Here is a 26,116-nt window from a genome sequence, read left to right as displayed (position 1 = left end):
TATTAATAAAAGAAGCTTGTAAATTTCACAAAAGTCTTAGGGATTTCAGTCAATAAGCCATTTAACCCTTATTATAGTTTATTTCAGTAGAGTCCAACCTAATGGTAAGGATATCTACAATCCTTCTCCCATCCAGAAGGTGGGACAGCTTTAAAGAGGTTGTTCACCTTTGAGTTAACTTTTAGTATGATGTAGACAATTGATATTCTGACAATTTGCAATTGGTTTTCACTTTTTATTATTTGTGGTTTTTGAGTTATTTAGCTTTTCATTCAACAACTCTCCAGTTTGCAATTACAGCAATATATTTGCTAGGGTCCAGATTACCCAAGCAACCATGGATTGATTTGAATAAGAGACTGGAATATGAATAGGAGAGGGCCTGAATAGAAAGATGGGTAGTAAAAAGTAGCAATAACAATGAATTTGTAGTCTTACAGAGCATTTGATGGGGGTCAGTGACGCCTCCTTAAAAGAGTTTTAAGAAGAATGCAAATAACTTAAAAACTATAAAAAAATAAATAATTTAAAAGTTGCTTAGAATTATAATATACTAAAAGTTAATTTAAAGTTGAACAACCCCTTTAAGTACAGCATGCCCTTTCCTAATATTGCTCTGGCCTGCCTCTTATTTATCATATATTACTTTAATCTATTTCACTCTCTGTTGGTCTCTCTGTCGGCAGGGATTCCAGGGTGCTAGTTCTGATGAAAGAAGGATAGGGGCATTTAAAACTTGACATTTATCCCATGGTGCCAGCTTGTGACATCACACAACAGATAAAGACATGCCGACAGCCTGAATAATTGGTACATTTGGGAGTTTCACTGGTAGACACACTGCATCAGCAGATATGATTTACAAACGTGCCCAACTGAGGAACCAGTTGACATCCATAGTACATTGATATTGGTTGGGATAATTGAGCTGCACCCTTAGTTTTCTGGGAGTTTTAACAAAGGTCAGCACTTCTTCAAGTCGCCACTTAGATCATAACAAGGATCTATCTATCTATCTATCTATCTATCTATCTATCTATCTATCTATCTATCTATCTATCTATCTATCTATTTATTTAACATTGTAACTATCTGCCTTATAGTTACAGGATTAAATAACATTTACCCTTAGATGGTAGCCTGTTTGGCTATCAGGATGGGCCTCCCCTTGCACTGCTCCAGGCCCTAAAAATGATTTATTTCTAAATATCAAATAAAACATTACTACAACTTGATTAATATCTGCAAATCCATTAAAATTACTCCAAACCCACAAGGATAAGGTTAACATGACATAAAAGATATGTTTCTCCCTAGCCTTTGGAGTCTTCAGAATGCAGAACATTAGGCAGTTAATAAATGGAAACAAATAAATCCAAGGGAATGGGAGAATGCAACAGGTCAATGATCCTGAGAAAAAACAGACAGAGGCATTGATATGGGGCGATAGTTTGTGTTGTTATTGCCTAGCAAGATGGTGATCGAAACAAAAATACAATTTTCAGACACTAAGTAAAATAAAACATTTAGTAGTTCCCATTGTTTCTAGTGACATTAGTAACAACTTAAATTAAAACAGAGCACTTGATCTTTATAGCAGATATTAATGGCAGTTGGTTACCTTTGAGTTAAATTTTAGTTTGTTGTAGGGAGTGGTATTCTGAGAAAACGAGCAATTGTTTTTTATATTTTATTAGTTGTAGTTTTTGAGTTATTTAGCTTTTTATTTGTACTTTTTTAGACTGGAATATGAATTGGAGATGGCCTAAAAAAAAGATAAGTAAGTAGCAATTGCAATACATTTGGAGCCTTACAGAGAATTTGTTTTTAGACGGGGTCAGTAACCCCTATTTGAAATCTGAAACGAGTCAGAAGAATTGCAAAAAGTAATGAAGGCCAATTGAAATGTTGCTTAGAATTGGCTATTCTATAACATACTAAAAGTTAACTTGAAGGTGAACCACCCTTTTAATATGGAGGGCTCTTACCTAAAACCTAAGGACAACTAAAGACCCAGGAAAACCTACCATTTATCCCTTGTCATAGTGCTGCTATGCAGGCCAGGAAATCGACAATAATGAAATAGTCAGTGCCTCTTCCCTATGGTTATAAAAGGCCAGCTCTCTCTACATTTGTGCATGCATGCTGACCATGTTTATTAGCAATTAGTGTCTGGAGCACAGGCATTGCCACAAACATGTATGGATATTATAGAGAACTGGGACAATGGCAAGTTTGATGGAGGCTTTCTTTAGATCAGTGTTGGGCATCTAGCAGACTGGTTTTTATCCCTACTTGTTAATATGCTGAGGCCTGCTGTGTCTTTGTCCATGTTCAGAAACTACTCGTGTGAATGGGGGAGTGGAAGGTGGTGGTTTTGGAGTTCTTTTCTGGACGCTGAAATTCCCTGGGCGACATGAACCTTAAGGGCTTGTACAGGCTCAGTGTCACTAGACTGAAGAGTAAGACAAATCAGAAAACAGTCATTTTTCTAACTGTTTCTAACGCAGAATGCCTATTGCACAGTTATAAAAATATTTTCATGTGCGGCATTCAATGACTCTGGATAAATCGATCATTCATAGGTGCCCGAGGTGCCTTCAATTTACTTCAAGACACCTATGCGAGATTGGCTTCTGAAAAACAGAACTAAGATATGCAGAGATTTTCGAAAAAAACAATGTAAGTATTAGAGGTTGGTTGTTTCATCTTCTGAGCAATTTTGAGCTTATTAGGATGTTTACTTTCAGGTAATACATATTTCAAGGGGTTATTTTGCTGTTCCAGGCATTTCGGCATATTTTGGTTGGAGTATCTTGAAAGCAAACCATCAAAATTATTATACATGGTTTAAAATGTGAGGTATGTATAAGCTATTAGGGCTCATTTATCACAGGGAAGGTTTTCAAGGTGTGAAGTGCAAAACACAGACTCAGTTTTAAATATGTTTTGCCCATAGTAACCTGTCTCCCTGAGAATGGCACCTCCCACTTCATGCAGCAATGCATACACCCGAACGTTACGCGTTTCAATGAGTCTGTGTAAGGATTCTCTATGGAAAACATATGGATTGTCCTATTTCTGACATAAACAAGTATTGAATTTTAAAAGTGTACAAAGCAGCAAGTTATAATAAAACACGAGGGAGTTAATTTTATGGGACATGAAATTAGAAGAAGAAGCTGCTACCAATATGTGCATAATGTATGGATGCTCCATAGATCTGTTGAAATAAATAGATGTCTAACCATGAAATTGCCTCCTAAACAGGTAGAAAGCAAACACTGGCATTTTGCAATTGGTTGTTTATTTCTGAAACCTTCAGGAGAGTCTGCAAAGGTACATGCAGGGGATCATTTAATAGAATACTGGGTCCTATTACACATCATTAGTCATGTGGGACACATCCCCACCCCACCAGGTTGCTTCAGAAAGACAGACATAAGGTGCCCTGCTGTCAGATGGACATGGAACACTCCTTGGGGCAAGCAGGTGGTTTCAGACAGTTTCTATAAAATGACTCCTGCAATCCAGGCAGCCTCATCTGTGATTGTCTGAAGCAATGCAAGCAGATGACTGCATGAACCTATATTGTGGCTTCAAAAGTTCTGCTGCGGGCCCCATAAGGCTACAAAAGATTCAGTCATGAGCAAGTGTGCTGGCCGATACTTGCTCATGGGTCTTAAAACAAAGAAGGCAATGTCATATTTCGGTTAAAGGGCTCCTATTACCTCAAAAAAAGTAAGCCCAATTAATACATTTTAGTCAATGTATCTCAGCTGTACTTTTTATTTATTTATTTTTATTTTATTATTGGCCGTTCTTCTTCTCTACCCATGCTCCTGGTACAGCTGTGCCCACTATAATACCCCAATCTCTACATAAAGCTATCTCACACTCTTTCGTTCAGTATCTAGTAGAATTAAGTCTAAACCACTGGAGTTTTCTTAAGGTTTCTCCACTCATCTGAGTGGTGTCCTCAGTTCAATTAAGTTTTAGGGAATTCCCTTGATATTTAAACTCTTAAGGCCAGTAAAGTCACAATGGTTCCATTGAACTTATTCAGTTAAGTGCTGGAATTCACAGATGAGTAAAAGTGTGACCCAATCACATTAGTACCATGATTCTTATTAAGGCAGGTGTTCATTTTTCAATGTACATGTATGGGACCTGTGATCCAGAATGCTCGGGACCTGGGGTTCTTTCTGTAATTTTGGTCTCCATACCTTAAATCTGCTATGAATAATTTATACATTAAATAAACCTAATAAGATTATTAGGATAAATTATATCTTAGTTGGGATAAAAGAACAAGGTACTGTGTTATTAATACTGAGAATAAGGAATCGTTTAAAAATTTTAATTATTTGTTTAAATTGGAGTCTATGGGAGATGGCCATCCCATAATTCGGAGCTTTCTAGCTTTTCTAACGGGTTTCCAGATAACGGATCCCATACCTGTACATGATTGTTTTGTTCTGTTATTTGAGCACTCTTACATCATCTTCTAGACAGGGTTGTGCCCCATAACATTCAGTACTATTAAGGGTCGCACTGGATGCAGACCAGAGATGCGACCCCCCTCCGTGCTTAGCTTTTTTCCTGCTAATGGTCACGACCGGAGGCCAGACGGAGGTCGCCGGGAGGGAGGTCAGGGGCAGCGCCAATAGTGGGTATGGGCTGGTGGGGCCCACCAGGTTTTTTTCCGGCGTCACGGCGGCCCAGTCCGACCCTGTTACTATTAGCAGTTACCTGAACAACTTGCTGCCCCAATAAGTGAAATCTGTGTATATACAATTCCCTGTTTACCCACTGCTAAAGTGTCTTGAGCCTGGTCCTTCATCTTCTCTCTACAGCTGTATGATACCTTGCCCAACATTTGTATAGCTTTGTTCAGTTCTCTTTGATTACTGAGACATCACAATTGCAGATTCTGCCTCACAAACAACAGTAACACAACAAGCAAGTGTCCCACAGCTACTGTAAGAGGCACACATGCCTTAGAATCAAGTAAAGCACAAACACGAATAGAGCATAAATTCCCAAAACGCCCAACAATACATCTATACTTGCAGCCTACAAACTCCTATTCCATACTATACCATCGGGCGGCCTTGCCAGCCAGCAAAGTGTTAACCACATCTCCATTTCTTCATTAAATGAGAACCATCTGCCTATAGCATTTTCTCAAAACGGAGGTACAATAACGTGAGTAGATGGATTTAAATATGAATATATTCCATCTTCCCATCGCAGAAATATATGCCGTGTTCCCCAAGGTCTTGCAGTCTGTCAAACTTCTCAAAATGTTTAATTTTTATAGGACTAGGAGAAAGGCGCAAATCTTTATCCAGTTTACAGGAAGGGGCGGGGGCGAATTGATGAGAGTTTTACAAGAGACAGACAGTAGAGAATGAGACTTGTAAAAGGAGCCATCAGGTCATTTAAAGGGAAGCCATTAATCAGATGCAGGCATGTGGTTGCGCCCGTCAGCCCACCCTCAAGTGAATCCTGTGGATCCAATCATTCCATGGTCAGTAGATGTGATTAGGATTCATGTCAAATAGCAACCTTCCAACAATGTAGAAAGGTTCTAAGTTAACTTTTATAGAATGGACAATTCTAAGCAACTTTTTAATTGGTTGTCATTATTCTTTTTTTTTTTTTTTTTTATAAATTATTTTCCTTTTTCTGACTCTTTTCAGCTTTCAAATGGGGGTCACTGACCCCATCTAAAACAAATGCTCTGTAAGGCTACAAATGTATTGTTATTGATACTTTTTATTACTAATCTTTCTATTCAGGCCCTCTCCTGTTCATATTCCAGTCTCATATTCAAATCAATGCATGGTTGCTAGAGTAATTTGGACCCTAGCAATCGGATTGCTGAAATTGCAAACTGGAGAGCTGCTGAATAAAAAGCTAAATAACTCAAAAACCATAAATAATAAAAACCAATTGCAAATTGTCTTAGAATATAGCCCCCTGCATCATATTAAAAGTTATCTCTAAGATGACCAACCCCTTTAAGTCCTACACTCACATGGCACCAGCATGCCCAATAAATGGTGGTCCCATCATACCAAAAATTCATAAGAGGCTTTGACCTATCTACTGCTCTGCACACTGGTTTTCTGAAAAGTGTACACAAAGATCATTAAGGTGACGGCCATGATGAAATTAGTGGGAACATTGCCTTCCTGGTCTATAGAACACCCACTCCATCATCAGAGATGCTACCCTATTCTAAATGAGGTAGGACAGGGATATCCAAATTGCAGCCCATTAAATGTTGTTGAATTAATTCCAATTTCTGGCATTCTGCTGACAGACAAGAGTACAAAGGCTGCGAACTAATTAAGGATGCCCGCTTCAAGGGCATGACATAAGCCATGAACAATACAATCGCTCCAAAGGTATATATTTGCATCTAATACTGATTTTCATGAGAAAATAACTAGTAATACACTAGTAAGGGTGTGTTTACGGAAATCAGTGACTTGCCCCTGACAGTGGTAAGGAACATCCCAATTACCTTCTTCTTCGCTCTGACCAAGGTGTAGTCCACCTCTTCCTCTAGTCTGTCGCTTAGAGATGGTTATAGGTATGTGGGTTCTTGGTGTTATTCTGGGAGGTGGTACAGGGGGCCCGCTGTTATCATCAAGGGGGCCAGAGAATATCTGTAGAAGACAAAATGGCATCATTACTAAAAAATATTGACAATCTCTTTGGGGACATTCCAAGATGCCAGAAGGGGAGTGTGTGTGGAGCCATGCACATATATCTTAATTATATTTCTTACAGAAGTAGTAGTAGCAGTGTTAGAGTAATGCATTGAGCATGTGAAAAAAATGTCATAAGCATCCTAGAACAACAGTCACGCATTTATTTAAATATACTATTTTTTTGTGGATATATATATATATATATATATACATATATATATATGAGAGAAAGTGAAGTTTTTTTAAGTCCTGCGAGTGCGGATCTTTCTCTGGAGGTGTATATATATATATATATATATATATATATATATATATATATATATATATATATATATATATATATATATATATATAAATGGTTTTTACAAGTTTTAAATGATAATTTTTAAAATCATATGTATGTAAATATACTTGTTTACATGAACTTTGCACATATGCACTTGCGAATATATATCAAATGATTCTGAAGATTTGCACAGTGAGAAAAAACTGCATGCACATTGATGCACACCCTCACATGCATAAGAAAGTCCCAATGCCACCTTTGCCTGTTGCCAGTGAATTTAATGTATACATTGGCATGGTGGGATGGGCAAAGGAATAAAATGGTTTGGGGGCAGTATTGGCATTTTGCCGACCAGTAAAGAAAACACCAGCAGTAGCATTCCTGCCTTCCTTTATGGCTGAGATTCAGAGCACTCTGTTACAGTGTTACAGATCCTATATTATACCCATTATAAGCATCAGTCCTGCCCTGCTTTATGGCTGAGATTCAGAGCATTCTGTGACAGTGGTACAGATATTTTAGAATACCCATTATAAGCAGACGTCCTGCCCCGCTTTATGGCTTTTTTTTTTTTTTAGCCATCTCCCACAGACTCCATTTTAAGCAAATACCGTAATTGCAATTTAAAAAGTAATTTCCTTTATCGCTGTATTAATAAAACAGTATATTATACTTTATCCAAAAACGGAACTAGAGGGGGGCGGGCCCTGGCACAGGACGTAAACCCGGAACTGGCCACCGAACATGCGGCGGGCGGACTGCCGGGGGGCCCTGAGGGGGTGCGGGCCCTGGCCCGCTTGCACCCCCTGCTCCCCCGGTAGTTCCGCCCCTGACTTTATCTAAACCAAGAAATAATTAATCCTTATTGAAGGGAAACCAATCCTATAGGGTGTGATTCATAGTTTAATTGACTTGCCTAAGGAAATTCAAATTATGAAAAAACCCTTTATCCAGAATGACTATGAAGATTTTCATTCATCCAGGTCATGGTATATCTAGTATAGGTAAATCTAAAAACAACTGGACTTGCTGAGTAATCAATGAAGACCCTTTATCCAGAAAACCGGAGGTCTCAAGCATTCTGGATAACAGGTCCCATACTATAGATGAGCATAAGTAGGAGCAAGAAATTTGTGGATGGCATTTTGATGAGACCTGAGCCTATTATTATTAACATGTCTAACATAGTCTGCAGCCCTGTACAATAAATGAGTGTATACAATGAACAAACAGAAATAAAACCCATAACCAATACAAGAGGTAACAAGGGTTATTATGCTCATGATCTTACAATGATAAAAAAAAAAGGCCTCAAAAATGTGTCAGAACCGAAGCCTGTTGCAAATTCAGTTTTTGTGTGCATCCATACCCATATACAACTGGTGTTGCTATCAAAGTAATATCCTTTTTGCAGCTAAAGCAGAGTTGTGTCAACATAGTAGATTACCCTTTATGATCACTAACTGTATCCACTTCAAACATTTTTTTTAATTCTATTAAAAAATAGGTTGTTCGCTTAACTCTCCCTTGATGTATCCATAATAGATTGCATAGCACATTCTACGAGTCTGTTCTACTATATTAGTACTGGAAAAATGCCCAGGCAAAGCAGTGTTAGATCAAATATACCGCTGGTTTGGTAACAAATTAAAAAATAAGAAACTTCCGTATTCATTAGAATGCACAAAAGGCACAGAGGACGGCTAAAGTAGAAAATCTCCAGCATTATTGTTAGTTAAAGGCTTGTGAAGCCGACATCCCTGGTGGATTGCTTATTGCTGCTAAATAGATCTTTTTGGCTTCACATTTAAAACAGAAAATTATATATTTCAATTTAATTTGTTTAAAGCAGAGTTGGGAAAACTGCAGCCTTCCAGCTGTTGTTTAACTCCAGTGCTTCACATCTGACAAGTGGCTTAAGATGCCAGAGCATGCTGGGACTTATTTGTTCCATATCCCTCTAAACAAGCTCATGTGAAGAGGGAAAAAAGATGAATGTACAGGTATGGGACCAGTTATCCAGAATGTTCGGGACCTGGCGTTTTCCGGATAACGTTTTTTTCTATAATTTGGATCTTCATACCTTAAGTCTTGAAAATCATGTAAACATTAAATAAAGCCAATAGGCTGGTTTTGCTTCCAATAAGGATTAATTATATCTTAGTTTGGATCAAGTACAATGTACTGTTTTATTATTACAGAGAAAAAGGAAATCAATTTTAAAACTTGAATAAAATGGAGTCTATGGGAGATGCCCTGTTCAATAATTTGGAACTTTCTGGATAATGGGTTTCTGATTAACAGATTCCATACCTGTATTACAATATCTGGCATGGGAGAACTGTAAAACTTAAACGTTTGGAGTCCAGATGGAGCAAAAGGTTGTGGTGAATTAACTATGACATTAAGGGACACATTTACTTAGTGAAGGAATAGAAGAAAAAATACTTCGAATTTTGAATGTTTTTTTTGGCTACTTCAACCATCGAATTGGCTACTTCGACTACGAATCGAACTAAAAATTGTTCGACTATTCGACCATTCGATAGTCGAAGTACTGTCTCTTTAAAAAAAAACTTCGACCCCCTAGTTCGCCACCTAAAACCTACCAAGCACCAATGTTAGCCTATGGGGAAGGTCCCCATAGGCTTTGCAATCTTTTTTTGGTTGAAGAAAAATTAATTAAAAGGATTTAATTATTCCATCGGACGATTTTTCGCTCGATCGAACGAATTGCGGTAAATCCTTTGACTTCGATATTCGAAGTCGAAGGATTTAACTTCGACGGTCGAATATCGAGGGTTGATTAACCCTCGATATTCGACCATAAGTAAATTTGCCCTTAACTATTGAGCGCAGTTTAAATACAGTTATGGGATCTATAATCTGAATTATTGGAAGGCCGTCTCCCAGACTGTATTTTAATTAAATAATTCAAAATGTTAAAAATTATTTTCTTTTTCTCTGTAATAATAAAACAGTACCTTGTACTTGATCCCAATTAAGATATAATTAACCCATATTGGAGCCAAAACAATCCTATTGGGTTAATTTAATTGTTTAAATTATTTTTTCAGTAGACTTAAGGTATGCAGATTCAAATTACAGAAATACCCCTTATCCTGGATAACAGGTCCTATACCTGTACCAGGCTTATAGACTTGCCTAGGACTAGAAGTTCTACTGCATCTCAATATATGTCTGGGTTCCAGCAAGCGATGTAAAGATTAACTACAAGCCACATAAGCCTTCAAACAGGTGTTTCCTAATATGGTTAAGTCAAGTCCTATTCATTGGCAGAAGATGAAGAAAAACAGAAGGCTTCATCATCTGATAAAGGGAAGGAGTGGCCACCTTGAAATGAACATTCATAGCTTTGCTGATAAGCTGTAGCCTGAAAGGTCAATGGCACTGTTTGTTCATTGTAACAAATAAGAGAAAGAGTAAGTCTGACATAGATTAATTCACTGGAGGTTGTGTTTACAGGAGTTCTGTGTCAGTATTAAACACAGAGAAGAGATGTTAAAGTGCCTGGTCTTAATTCAGACTCCTAATAAGAACGCTACATCTGTTGGTTGGTAACAGTGTGCTGTTATGGTAGCATATTGTAACAAAACATCTCTAAGTGGTTTATTTATTAAAGTCCGAATGCCAAAAACTCAAAAAACATTTTTTACTATAAAATCTGAATTTTTCCTCAAATTCCAAATTTTTCGGAAGTTATTAAACCCAGAGGGTGTTAAAAGTCTGAATAAAAAATTACTCCAACGCCGGACTGCCGAGCACATGTAGAAGTCAATGGCTTTCAGGAAAAAATACAAAGTTTACGAGCATCAAGGCCAAAAAATGAGTACGATTCAAATTTTTTCACGATTTTATCAAGTTTTTTTTCCCGCACAGGAAATGTTCCAAAAAATGTATTGATAAATAAGGGGAAAAAAACCTGTGTGGATTTGGTCAGAGTAGTTTTCAGAATATACTCCGATATTTTCGGATTTTGATTAATAACGCCCTAAGAGTTGAATGCCATAGCTTTATGCTCACTCCCAAACTAAAGAAAATGAGAGGTTTGGTGGATATGAATAAGCAGATAATGTTGCCATATGGTGCTCACACTACTGGATACTGGAACCTATCATGGTGGTAAGGTGGGTTGCTGAACAGGTAAAGCCAAGAATGTATCATTGAAAATCCTTGGTTTTGGCACAGTTGTTGGATGAATGTAGTTCCCTTTGTGCATGAATTTACCAGCTCTGATTTCAATGGGAAAAGAGTTTTGGTTTCCAATAGATCCGTATGACATACCTTCTTGCAGTTTTCAATGAGAAGCTCAACCACTATATTCTGAAACTTGATGTTCATCATGGCAGCCACTGTGTCCTCCTGAGCCCTCATCAAGGTCGGCCCAAAAATCACACCCATGTTAGATGGGGACATGAGGTTCTCTTTGCTAAATTCACACACTCTGGAAAGGAACAAGACAGGAGGATGTCAGTGCATAGTGAGGAAGGTGCAAGCATAGAATATAAAGAGATCAGTGTGTTTAATAGTATGTCCCTTCCAAGCTCTATGTTAATAAGGACCATTTCCACACCTATATCAAGACCCAGCCCCAGACTGGCACTCTGTAGAATACAAGTTACTATTTACACTCATTATTGGGTCTGTGGGGGCTGATCGGGCCTTTGTGCACTTGAAATGCCAAGGTCTTTTATAAATCTCAGTTGAACTTGACCTTCCCATAGTACAGCAGTGCTTTTACCCTCAGACCATGAACTTAAAACCAATGTGTAGATTTCTAATTCAGAACAGGGAAAATAAGATACTTGATTATCAGACAAGGGCTGGGATGGAAAGATCATTAAACGGGTGGTTCACCTTCAGGTTAACTTTTAATACATTATAGAATAGCCTATTGTTAGCTAATTTTCAATTGGTCTTCATGATTTTATAGTTTTTCAATGATTTGCCTTCATCTTCTACAACTTTGCAGCTTTCAAATAGGGGTCACTGACTCCAGCAGCCAAAAAAATATTACTCTACTCTCTCTTGGACTCCAGTAAGCATATATCTGCAGAAATTACAAACTGGTGAGTTGCTAAACAAAGTGCTAAACAATTAAAAAAGTACAAGGAATAAAAAATGAAGACCAACTGCAAATTTTCTCCGAATATCACTGCATGCATCACACTAAAAGTTAATTTAAAGGTGAACTAAGCCTTTAAGCATCGGCTGAAGGGAATAGGAGGCAAGGTAACAAAATATGGAGCAGCTGTCAATTGGTCAATTGATTATATTCTTAAAGGGGTGCTTCACCTTTAAGTTAACTTTTAGTATGTTTTTAAATGGCTAAACCTAAGCAACTTTTTAATTGGCCTTCATTTTTCTTTTTTTAAATTTTGAATTATTTGCGTTTTTCTTCTGGCTCTTTCCAGCTTTCAAATGGGAGTCGCTGACCCCATCTAAAAACCAAATGCTCTATAAGGCTACAAATGTATGGTTATTGCTATTCAGGCCCTCTCCTATTCATATTCAAGCCTCTTATTCAAACCATTGTATAGTTGCTAAGTTAATTTGGGACCTAGCAACCAGACTGAAATTGCAAACAGGACAGCTGCAGAATAAAAAGCTAAATAACTCAAAAACACAAATAATAACGAATGAAAACCAATAGCAAATTGTCTCAGAATATCATTCTATATATATTATACAATAAAAGTTTATTTAAAGGTGAACAACCCCTTTAAGAAATAAAAAAATATCTATTTATTTTTGCTTAAAACAACAAGGGTCCTCATTAAATACCTCTGCAGTATTTGCCCAATCAGACTAATGGACAGATGCTAAACAAGAGGCCATAAATGGGCATAGTCACCTTCCTATTGTCTGAACTGCAAGAAGTGAAGATGGCTGGGCAGTATGGTCAATATCAAATGAACTGCCTGATCAAATGTGGGTATATACAGCCAGCCTAAAACGTATTCAGTTGGGACTCAATATAGAGATGCCATGGCAAATTCCCAATATTACTGCAGTAAAGTTTCATCGATTTAGGCAACAATAACATATAAAACGTAGCATTCTGCAGATTTTTTTTTATAATGACGAGAAATTGCAAATATATATATATATAGATATATATATCTATATATATATATAGATAGATATATATATATATATATATTTTTTGAATCAAAACTGGGTTCATGTGTATATCATCCCATAGTGGCTTCCATCACCAGCAACATTTAAGAGTATAAAGCTTTTCAAGGAGAAAACCAGAAAAAAATCACACAGATGTTTCAAGGGGGATCTGCCAGTTTAATAAAAAAAGAACGGTTTCATTCAGAGGATGCAGACACAACAATCTGCTAGAGGCGGCAATGTGCAGTCCCTTGTCGTCTGCCCCAAACAGCCTTTATGGAGCTCTGGAAATTACTTTTGTTGCGGCAGAGCAAGTGACTATTGTCTATAGTCCTGCTGCCTTGGGATACACCAAGAATTAACTCTCTCGCTTGGCTTAATAACATGAATGAATTTAATTGGCTCCTGATAAATCCGCTCCTACAGTGTGTGAAAACGATAGGGACCTTAGACTGTAAGCTCTACTGGAGCAGTTATTACAGGTTATCCAGAAATCTCTGAATTATGAACAGCTTTCTCACATAGACTCAATTTTATTCAAATAATACAAATAATACATGTAATAATTATTATAGTATACAGGTATGGGATCCGTTATCAGGAAGCCCATTATCCAGAAAGCTCAGAACTGTAGAAAAGCCGACTCCCATAGACACCATTATAATGAAATAATCCAAACTTTAAAAACACTATTTTCTCTGTAATTCTAAAGTAGTTCCCTGTACTTGATCCAAAGGAAGATATAATTAATCTTTATCGGAAGCAATACAATCATATTGGGTTTACTTAATGTTTACATGATTTTCTTGTAGACAAGGTATAGAATTAATTGAATTATGGAAAGATCGGTTATCCGGAAAACCCCAGGTTCCAAGCATTCTGGATAACAGATCCCATACTTGTATAATCTTTGTAAAATTCTGGGTAACATGTCAGAGCTATATAAATAAATTCTAATACTTATGTGAAAAGTTCACTATATTAGTAATTGCAATTAATAATTGTATGAGTAAAGGTGGCCATACACTGGCCAATAACAGCTTTCAACTCAGTCCTTCCAGTGCCAGCTGATGGGACTGATATTTGAGTGTATTGGTGAAAGGTGCCCTCATTTGGAGACCTGGCCAAACGAGCAGATCATTACATATATGGCCAGCTTCACTCAGCGGACATTAACAGTGTCAGTATTCCTGAGGAATGCAGTAGGTATGTATGTATAATACCTAATGTTCACATTAAAGGGGTTGTTCACCTTTGAGATAACTTTTAGTATGATGTAGAGAGTGATATTCTGAAACCGTTTGCAATTGATTTTAATTTTTTATTATTTAAGGTTTTTGAATTATTTCGCTTTTTGTTCAGCGGCTCTTCAATTTGCATTTTAAGCAATCTGGTAGCTAGGGTCCAAATTACCCTAGAAACCATGCATTGATTTGCTTAAAGGCCCAGTAACGTCAATTTTTTTTTATTTTTTTTTAAATGTTTGTATAGAACAAAAAAAAAAACCAAGACATATGTAACTTTAAGATCGCAAAGTCTTTATTAAAAAATAACTTACTGAAACTCCGCTTGCCCTCCTCTTCAGAAAAGGCGACAGGGTGACGATACATCATGCGGCGCTCGATTTCTCCTCCCTGGCTACTCCTATAGAAGGCAGGGAGGAGAAATCGAGCGTGGCACAATGGATCTTCGCCCTGTGGCCTTCTCTGAAGAGGAGCGCAAACGGAGTTTCGGTAAGTTATTTTTTACTTAGCGATTTTTCATATGGCTTGGTGGTTTTTTTTTTTAGTTCTATACAAACTAATTTTTTTTTTTTTTAAATTGCAGTTACTGGTCCTTTAAGAGACTGGCATATGAATAGGAGTGGGCCTGAATAAAAAGATGAGTAAGAAATAAGTAGCAATAACAATACAGAGCATTTGTTTTTTAGAAGGGGTCAGCGACGCCCATTTGAAAGCTGCAAAAAGTCAGAAGAAAAATGCAAATAACTATAACAAATAAATAATGAAAACCAATTGAAAAGTTGCTTAGAAATGGACATTCTATAACACACTAAAAGTTTCCTTGAAGCAAATATGTCTCCAAACAGATATATATATATATAGTAGTTTGTTGAACTGTAGATAAAAGCCATGTTTCAAACTATACGACTACATTTTGTTAGGAATTTTTATACTGATGTACTCTGGCGCCCTCTTCTGTCTTAACTATTTTTTTTCATGTAATTTCCACCCCCCTTCTTAAATATGCATTGTTTTGACATTTTGTATTCTACTTCAATAAAAGTCACCAGGGCTCAAAGCAAGTGCAATTTGCAAAATTCATATACAAATCACCATATTTTTTTAACCACAATGCACATTGCCCCAGCCCTCTAGGTAACGTGCACGACAGTTCTCGCACATTTCACCATGGCAAAAGCAAATCAGCATCAGCTTTGGTAAAGTCTGGAAACTTTTTTTACTGCATTTGTGTCACCTCCGAATGCTGTGTCAGTAATGGCATTAGCACCCAAGTCACTGGATGTAAGTCAGTTGTGTGGGTAGATGCCACCCAGGAAACTCTGCAATTACTTGCAACCCAAGGCTAATGTTAATTCCAGCACTCACTTGTTTCCTTTACACTTGTAGTAGCCAACCAATAAGCTATGAGCTTTTTTTTTTTTTTTTTTTGCAAGCTTAATGTAGAACAATGAAAGAAAAATGGGGTTGGTTGTTTTAGTTACTACTCAGGTGCAAATTGGCCCGGTGTCTATAAATGACTGTATTGCTGCACAAGACCCTGCGTTTGGCGTAACTACCTGGACAAATGGCGAATGATGAGCTCCAGCATTTCTCTGTGGTTCTCTGGCAGTCTATACACCAGGCAGTGAATGGCTCCTAAACGATAATCCAAATTCTCAGACTCTGCAAGAAAATAAGGCATATAAAATATAGAAGATTGGACCTGAGCACATTTTAACTGTTTATTATATTAAACCTTACCCCTCAGGAGCAATCAAGCCAGTCATCACTAGGGAGGCACTATTTATGCTGCGGTACCATAAGATTAATGCAATAAAAGCCATTAAGTTTACAGCAGGTCTAGTAACCCATAGCAACAAGTCAGCTAGTTGGAAATACTGTCACCTGTTTTAGAGCAAACACCCTGTAACTTTTATTAAATACTGGAAATGACTTGCCTGGCACTTAGCTTATCCTTATACACAGTGCTTAGTGATGTCATCAGCTCTAATCAGTGATTAGTGATGTCATTCTTGTCACGTTGACTCATTGAAACTCATGCATTACATAGGGAATACTGTACCCCCACTGTAAAAATATAAAGCTGTTTGAAGACACCAACGGAGTTCCGTGAGCACATAAAAAAGTACAAGATAGCAGGCTGCTGATTAACAAATGTTTAGCTCATAAAATGTATTGTTACTTGTCGGATGTTTCAGTCTGTTTTGACGTGTCTCCCCCATAAAGCATTGGTCAAAGCAAGTGAATGTTGCCCACACATGGGAAACATCCCCAAAGGGAATTTCAGCAAGAATATTACAGGCACTTTAATTACACAAGGTTTTGATAGCTCAGGCAAGTTCAATTTGTACCTTTCAGCTATAAAACAAAAAGGCTTTTCAAGTTATAACACAATTTTTTTTACTAACAGACCTGTATTGTGTCTTTCTTCAAAACAGTGTGCAGATGAAGACAATTTATCAAATCCTACAGTCAGTATATAATGAAGAGCAAGCTAGCCATAGGGTGAAAAAGGACATTATAATTATGAATATAAAATATGGCATACCCTCATCCGAGCCACCACGATGACTGGAATATTATTAGAGACAGACTTCCAAATAAATCTTTAGGTGTAAAGAAAAGGATGATCTGCCCTTAAGTACTCGGAAGCAAATGCATTGTGGATCAGACCACAAAATAAATTGAAAGCAGACTGAAGGAGCACGGAAGCATAAATTTTGTTGCTGAATTAAAAGTATAACAACCCCCCCCTTGGGCAGCCAGACAATTTGGAAAACAAATAACACGGGAAGTCTTTAATAGAAAGGTTCAGTCTGCTTTGAATAAATGACTCAAACAGCCTTAAATGGATGGCACTTAGCTTGCACAGGCAAAAACCGCCTGATATTGATGACCGTCGCACCCTATTTACTGTCACTGTGTTGGGTATTTTTGCCCCATTTTTATTTATGAGCATGTGATAAATTGCCCCAATGTAGAGTTGCTAGTAGAGTTGTGCAAAGTGTATATATTTGTACAGGTATGGGATCTGTTATGCGGTAACCCATTTTTCAGAAAGATCCAAGATACGGGAAGGCCATCTCCTATAGACTCCATTTTAATCAACTAATTCACATTTTTTTTAACATGATTTTCTTCTTCTCTGTAATAATAAAACAGTATCTTGCACTTGATCCTAATTTAGATATAATTAATCCTTATTGGAAGCAAAACCAGCCTATTGGATTTATTTCATATTTCCTAATGTTTTTTTTAGTAGACATAAGGTATGAACATCCAAAACTCAAGGTCCTGAGCATTGCAGTTATGAAACTGGAAAAGTAAATTAGTAAAGGGATTTTGAAGTGCAGGTACTTTACATTGAAGAGTTTAAAGGGGACATGATCCTATATAATAAAGTTGAAGTGTCTCTGCGTCCAGTCCCTGTGTCCGTGGGATTGCGCTACTGCGCATGTGCCCCACGGACCGTCTCTGGCGAATTTTCTACATATGTTCTAGCGCCCGTTAATTTAATGGGCTTAATGTCTAGTATCTATATAATACACAAGAGCCATGATGAATATCCAGTAAATTATATCCTTATAAATGGTGCTTAGTGATATTTTTTTTCGAATTGTTGGGCGTAATTTTCCATTTGTACTTTTTTCATTCTGATCTTTTAATAAATGTCATGACATTTGAGGTTTTTACAGAAAATGAGTTTAGTCGTGGTTTCAAAAACCTCTAAAACCACTAAAAATCGACCTCTAATAAATAGTTCTCCACAAAGTCAGAAATTTCTTTTTAATGTTGTTAACGAAACACAGGTTGAAAAAGAGATGTCACTGTTCACTCTGAGAAAAATTAGGTCAAGCTCATGTACTTAAGAGGTGAGGTCCTTTCTATAAAGGTTTCCTTTAAAATCTTAGGAAGGTTGTACCATGTACAATTCTATAACATGGATATCGAGAAATTAAATATTGGAAGTTCAAAGAAATTGACTCTCAATTACTAGTCTTCTGAATTAGAGATGATTTGTAATCTATTATGTTTACTGGAAAACTCATTAAAGATACGTAAAAAAACATAAAAAGAAACACAAGTTTTATCTTGGATTTTGACTGTTTTAGCTTTTTTCTCTAAAACCACAGATTCCAAGTCATTTATTAAAACAGCCTAATACTAAACAACTCAAACTTATAAAAATGCAGAACTAATCCAAATACTAATATGAAAATCTCAAAAACCTCAAATTTTTATGTACAAATACAACAAGCGAAAATAAAAAGACGACATTTTATAATGGGAAAAGAACAAATCCCATTGACGTCTACATGAACTTGAAAGTTTTTAGATGGCAAAAGTTTTGTATTTTTGTGGTTTTCTCATTTAATAAATGAAGAATTTTTAGTGGTTTAGAGTAATTAGCACAAACCACAATTTTAGCTCTAAAAAATACGATTCAAGGAGACAAATGCGTTACAAGAAATAAATAAATCAGCCCCTTAGCGTTGCTATTTGATCAAGAAGCGAGCATTCAGGTCTTAGCAACCCAGGAGCTGTGTTCTGGAATCACTGAGGAACTAGAATATGTACAAATCAATACCACAAACCTCCACAGCTACTCCAAATACATGTATTTGACCTATTATCCAGAATGCTCAGGACCTGGGGTTTCCCGAATAAGAGATGTTTTCGTAATTTGGATCTTCATTCAAGTCTACTTAAAATTTATTTAAATATTACATAAACCTAATAGAATTGTTTTGCTTCCAATAAGGAGTAATTATATCTTAGTTGTGATCAAGTATAAAGCACTGTTTTTTTATTACACAGAAAAACGAAATCAGTTTTAAAAATCTGAATTATTTTATGAAAATGGAGTCTATGGGAGATGGCCTTCCCATAATTAGGAGCTTTCCTGAAAACTTATTTCTGGATAACAGATCCCATACCTGTACAAACTACTATTCAGGACGAAAATGTTAGGGACCCTTAAATGAAGGCAAGATATATATATATCACATAAATAAGGTCCGCACTTTCAGGTCTTAGAAAAAATAAAAAATGTATTCACATTATTTCACCTGGAAAGGCCTCGGAAGAGGCCGAAACGTTAGTCATCCATGTGAATACATTTTTTATTTTTTCTAAGACCTGAGAGTGCGGACCTTACTTATGTGACATAGATACTAAATATGGACACTGCACCCAGGCATTTCTGAACCTTGTATCGAGAGTGCCGACTCCTCCTTGGTATATATATATATATATACACAATACACAAAACCCATGAATATCCTGTAAATGATATCCTTATAAACGGTGAGTTCTGATGTCATCAATTATAAACGGTGAGTTCTGATGTCACATGACTCACTGAAACTTCTGTATTATAATAAATAAAGTACCCCCAGTTGCAAAATATAAGGATATTATAAGTTACCGAGGAGTTCCATAACCTGTATAAAAACACTCGGCCATCGGCCTGGTGTTTTTATATGGTCATGAAACTCCTCGGTAACTTATAATATCCTTATATTTTACAAGAGGGGGTACTTTATTCACTATATATATAAATGTTCAGATGTTACCAGCACTCGAACTCCAACTTCTGTTTGTGGGTGCTGGGTCAAATTCAAATGTATAATTCTTATAGATGGACTCGCACTCCAAATTCATGTGAAAAAACCTTTTTTCACATGAATTTGGAGTGCGAGTCCATCTATAAGAATTATATATATATAAGGAAGAGAAAGCGCACAGCTTCCCAAACACATTGTACTCTCCCTAAATGCAATCAAATAAAATACATTTTTTTGCATGCTAATAGAACAGTTCCACTGCATTAGGCTTACAATCATGGGCTTCTTACTTTTGCTGTGCTCAACATACTTATATATATAGCAAGCATAAGCACACAGGGATCACATTAAATAGGCAAACATTAAAGGTTATTGTTTTGTAAGTATAATTATTTCGATATGACTTCTGAAAAAACACACACAAAAGCTATTGTAATGCTAATGAGTAGTCAGTAACTGAGCAACACTGTTTTAGAGTATTGTTCACTTTATTGCTGATCCTCATGTCTGCCATTTGCACTTGTTGCTTCTCTCCCTAATCTTTTTATTCTAATCATCCTCATTCTGCCACTTGCAGCGAGATTCCTTCCCTCCCTAATCATTTCATTCTATCACTTTATCCCTGATCCATATTCCTCTTCATTCTGCCACTTGCACTGAGATTCCTTGGGGCAAATTCACTAAAAAGCTAATTTTTGCCAGCGAACAATCCGCCACACTTCGTTCCAGTTTGCCAGGTGCAAATTCGTTAGCAGTACACTAAATGCAAAGTTGTGTCTCAGCAGCCGAACGCTGATGAAGTTTTGCTAGTGTTAATTCGTCATTGCGACCATTTTCTTAAGCTTAGATCAATTAGAATAGGGCGGGTACATATAGGTCGTATTGACGTCTTTATTAGAGATGTTGGTGCAAATGCTGGAAGTTTACCACTTTTTTTGTCCAAGGAAGCAAAATAAAGACAAAAGAGATCCTCTAATGCCCTAGACATGAGCCCACCCTAAAACAAATGTGGCATGACCCTCAAATGATTGGGAAAAAAAATCTAACACAAAAATCTTTAATAATCAGGACTTTTGAAGACAATCCCTCCTTAAAAAAAATTAAAAAAACAGGAGTTTTATAACAACTTTTAGGCATACAGGACACGATGTCACTGACATAAGATTGAGGAGGATGTAGCTTCATCTTATCAGTTCGCCAGGTCTAAGGTGGCGAAGAAAACTCGCACTTTAGTGACCAAGTCACACAACCTGTGAATCATTCAAGACATACAGCCATATTGCATGGGTGCATTTCTTTGAGATTTACAATTCTAATTCAAAGCATTTTAGATTGCCATGGTCTCTCAAATTAACACAGATTTTGCTAGTGCAAACAAATAACAGCATAAGACAGTTTGCTTCACATTATCTTACAACAGGGGAATAGATAGCTGTACATAGTTAGGCAGCTACTTTATACACACATATGCAAAATATACAATCTTTTATTCGATATAGCTATGAAAGTGAGAGTAGGATTGGCCAGACCACTGTTGACTTTGATGCAGCTGGACACAGGGCCGCCATCAGGGGGGGACAGGGGGGACAAGCGTACCGGGCCCGGGCATGAAGGGGGGCCCGGCAGCGCTGCATTTTTTTGAAGATCCGGGCCCCCCTTACGAGCGCCCGAGCCGTACGTCTTGCCTCTTCAGTGCCGAATGCGGAAGTGCCGAAAAGCCGAAGCCGATGCGACGAAAAGACCCGAAGTCACGGAAAAAGCCGAAGTCCCGAAGTCACGAAGCGCCGAAAAGACCCGAAGTCACGAAAACAGCCGAAGCCGAAGTCCTGAAGCAGCGCAAAGACCCGAAGTCACGAAAACAGCCGAAGCCGAAGTCCTGAAGCGGTGAAAAGACCCGAAGTCACGAAAGGAGGCGAAGTTGAAGTACTGAAGCCATGAGTTCAATTCTACTGAACACCAGTTTGTGTTTTTTTTTTTTTTAATCCCCTGGCCACCAATGTATTATTTTAATATTCTATAGGCCCCTGCCACCAATCTTTTTTTTAAAACTTTTGTTTTTGGGGCCCCAATTTTTTTTTTAACTCGTAAGGGGCCCCTTGCCACCATTGTTTTTTTTTGGGTTTTTTTTTTAAAAAAAAATTAATTTTCTTTTTGGTGGCCCCAAATTTTTTTAACTTGTAAGGGGGCCCCTGCCACCAGTTTTTTTTTTTTTTTTCAAAAAAAAATTATTTTTTTTTTAAATTTTTTTTGGGGCCCCAATTTGTTTTTAACTTGTAAGGGGGCCCCTGCCACCATTTTTTTTTTTTTCAAAAAAATTTTTTTTTCTCCAAATTTTTTTTTTGGGGCCCCAATTTGTTTTTAACTTATAAGGGGGCCCCTGCCGCCAATGTTTTTTTTTTTTTTCAAAAAAAAATTAATTTTTTTTCAAATTTTTTTTTGGGGCCCCAATTTGTTTTTAATTTATAAGGGGGCCCCTGCCGCCAATGTTTTTTTTTTTTTTCAAAAAAAAATTAATTTTTTTTCAAATTTTTTTTTGGGGCCCCAATTTGTTTTTAACTTAGAAGGGGGCCCCTGCCACCAATGTTTGTTTATTTTTTAGTTTTTTTTTACATTTTTTTTTGTTGGGGCCCCAAGTTTTTTTTAACAGGGGGCCCCTGCCACCAATGTTTTTTAAAAAAAAAAATTTTAATTTTTTTTTTTTTGGGGCCCCAATTTTTTTTATAAGGGGGCCCTGACCATCAATAGCTTTTTACAACTTGTGTGTGGGGGGGGGGGTTACTTTTTTAGCGCTGATGTCTGTGTGGTCTTTTAACTGCGATGTGGGCGGGATATGGGGCGGAGCTTGTTCGTCAGTGTGGGCGGGGCCCAGGGGGCCCCAAAAATTTTGTTGTACGGGGCCCCGTGATTTCTAATGGCGGCCCTGGCTGGACATCTTACATATATTGCTTAATGCATATTACACTGTATACAAGTTTGAAGGCCCAGATACTGAAATCTTTAAGCATTTTTATCCAAGGATGTGGCTAATCCGACTGTAATAAAATATGTAAGAAGTATTGGCCATCAGTTAGCAGCTAAGAGAAAGCATTTGTCCTTACTTGCAGCCAGCACAAGGTCTCGGTGCAGTTTGTAGGTCATCACTGGTTCTGACAGATTTCTGGGAAGAAAAAGAAGAATTATATAGAAGGGCTTCATTTATCCACTAGAAAACGTCCATTCTTAGCATACTGCTTTAAACTGGAAAAGATTTTAGTGCCAATGGCACATCTTAGCTCAGCTTAATACACAAGAAATACTGCGGTAAATATCAGCTTCAACCATTTTACTGTACATGAAATTATCAATCAGTGCCATTCCCTTACTGTAATGTAGGAGGCAAATGTGTTACATCTAATGAAAAGCAGACGCTGCCATTGCTATACCCTGGGATTCATATGCGCTGGCAGTTAATGTGTTTGCATACCTGAGGTAAAACTTCAGAGAACTAGTGACTGTTTTTATGTCCCATTCACTGCTCTGCAGGTCCACATTCCCTGGGCATTTAGAGTCTGGAAAAGAAGATGTAAACTACTTGGAGCAAATACAACGTCATATTCTTCTTTACAGTTATCTACTTCGGTACAAAGAGGAGCTAAGCCCCAGTTCCAGTAACCCATATCAATCAGCAGGTACCATATACTGGTGTGAATTTGAAAGGAAAAACATCTGATAGCTTGCTATGTGTTACTAAACATGGAGCTAACCTGGTGCCTGATCATTAATTATCCCTGAATGAGGAAAAAGGCAATCCAGGTCTACTACCTAGTCCTATATCAATACATGTCAAGCCTTGTCTTGCCTTTTGAACATTGCCTGTTTCTCGAGTATTTTTTTGCCGCCAGCTTTTGTACTCTGCCGGGTCCGCCATTGCCACGGTTCTTCCATCGATACTCTTCGCTCGTGTTCAAGATCCCTACCATTATCCGCAGCAGAAAGTCCTAGGCCCAAAAAGGGCATCGGTGAATACCAGGGAAAGGCAGGGCTCTCTTGTTCACTTAGAAGTGGTTCCGGGCAGTACACGGGCTTCCCAGCATACAGTACGTAACACTGTCAGTTTCCATTTCACTTCTGAATCAAATGGGCCACAATAAAGTCCAAACTGGAACTCAGTATAGGCAGTAACCTAACAAGATTCTGTAAAACTACGAAGTCATGCTCTGTGCTTTGTTTTTAGTCTTTATTATTGTTACAGATATCCAGATTTTAGGGTGGCCCCTCATTTTGTAATCAAATAAGACAGTTTAAAAAGCAGAACCTGTAAAAGTACCAGCAGTCTAATTATAAACGTGCTTTAGGCAAAAACTCAATGAACACTGGTATAGAAGATCTCAATTTATAAATAGTTGAAATATAAATGTAAAACAGGCTCAGTTATAATAGGATGTTAATGAAATTTGTACTAGGGTGAGGAGTGTATCAGCAGATGTAGAAGAACTTGACTGGCTCAGATTTTATGCCATATATTCCGATAATACTTTCTAGGATTTACAATTCTTGATGTCCTGGATTGTTGCCTTCTGGCCCATCCTGTAGCATAATTAGAAGTAACTACGATCCCCAAAACGCTTCAATAATTTCTTACCAAAAAATGCATTGAGAAGCTTCTGCACTTGGATGTTGCTTCCCACTGTTCTGTACACTCCTTCTGATGCAATCCCTAAAGATAAAGAGGAAAGGAACTGTAGATTATCAGTATTGTTACCGGATATACGTGTACTTTGCTGCCTTTTACTGCATATTTTACAATCATTTCCCTCATATTTGAAGAATATGCAAACTTTTTAAATTGTCTCTATTAACTGTTGCAATTTGTTGTCATTTTGTCCCTTATTCTGAACTTCGCAATGATGGCATAAGGAGTATATGGAACAACTTAATTTGGTCAAAAATTCTTTTTGGATTTGGCCACATATCAAACCCTCCACAAAAGATGGAACCAAATCCAAACTTGCATTTTTACATCTGTTGAAAATCCGAAGTACACACAAACGGTAAGGAAAACCTTTCATGCATCCCATATAAATACAAAATGATGTTTGTTTTTTAACTGTGGATGTCCAGCCTATGGTCCACCAGCTACTGGTGTGATACAACTTCCAGCATCTCCAATGCATTTTGGTAATATAAGGAGTTATAATTGAATAATTGCTGAAAGATCACACATGTTAAACAGCCATTTTCTAAGTATTGTAAATATATTTATTAGATCCAGTAGTTTTAATGCTCAGTTTTTATTAGAATCATGCAGGATCACACACCCTGGGCTGGAGTCAGTAGTGAAATCCAGCCTAAGGAAGGATCCCACTGCACCCAGACAAGTGTTACTAATAAAAGCAACTCTCTGCTTGTCGCTATATGGTAATTATAAGTAGTAAGTAGGGTTGGCTTAGGGGCAATTTCGTAGAGAGAGAGGGTTGCAGCCCTTCATTACTTGTACAGGTATGGGATCCATTATCCAGAAACCCATTATCCTGAAAGCTACAGAAACCTGTCTCTGATAGAATCCCTTCTATTCAAATAATCCACATTTTTAAAAATGATTTCCTTTTTCTCTGTAATAAAAAAACAGTACCTTGTACTTGATCCAAACTAAGACATATTTAATCCTTATTGGAAGCAAAACCAGCCTACTGGGGTTATTTATATAAAAAAACTGAATAAAAATTAGGCTATACCAGACTTTTAAGGCTACAACTCTTTTCCAAATCAACATACTGTTCATACCTGTTGCCTCTACTGCATTGATGCACTTTCGGACAAACCGGAATCCCACCTCATTTAGTTCCACTGTTTAATGAGAGAAGTTCAATAAGTTTACAATTTTATGCAATTTTAAACCATACTGCAATAAATACCTTTTAAGAATACCATTTTCAAGTACAAAGCATATTTCACATTTCCTGCAAATCTTTTTTTAGAACGTAAGGTGAAGTGGAGTGTATATTCCACTTACACATAAACGACAAGAGCACTGTGGGAACTTTTAACATTGAACAAGTAACTTTTAAATTTTCAAAATGGTTTGGAAATAGCACTGTTAAACTCTTTTTTAGCTATTTTTATTTACTGAGGTATATTGGTACATTTTATATTTTGAGAGTATAAGTGAAT

General features: G+C 37.2%; 1 protein-coding gene across 2 annotated transcripts in view; it reads right to left on the bottom strand.

Moving 5' to 3' along the window:
- ophn1.L (oligophrenin 1 L homeolog) overlaps positions 1-26,116 on the bottom strand; it is a 141,625-nt gene that overhangs the window by 5,735 nt on the left and 109,774 nt on the right. For both annotated transcript variants that reach the window (XM_018241080.2, NM_001086523.1), the window contains 7 exon segments: positions 25,730-25,792; positions 24,588-24,662; positions 23,430-23,514; positions 23,065-23,123; positions 15,956-16,061; positions 11,317-11,476; positions 6,536-6,680 (listed from right to left, as the gene is read on the bottom strand). In XM_018241080.2, coding sequence (XP_018096569.1) covers positions 6,536-6,680; positions 11,317-11,476; positions 15,956-16,061; positions 23,065-23,123; positions 23,430-23,514; positions 24,588-24,662; positions 25,730-25,792 — 693 coding nt within the window.

The sequence above is a fragment of the Xenopus laevis genome, chromosome 8L (assembly GCF_017654675.1).
Source record: "Xenopus laevis strain J_2021 chromosome 8L, Xenopus_laevis_v10.1, whole genome shotgun sequence".
Taxonomy (NCBI): Eukaryota; Metazoa; Chordata; class Amphibia; order Anura; family Pipidae; genus Xenopus; species Xenopus laevis.
This window is presented reverse-complemented; position numbering and strand designations above follow the sequence as displayed.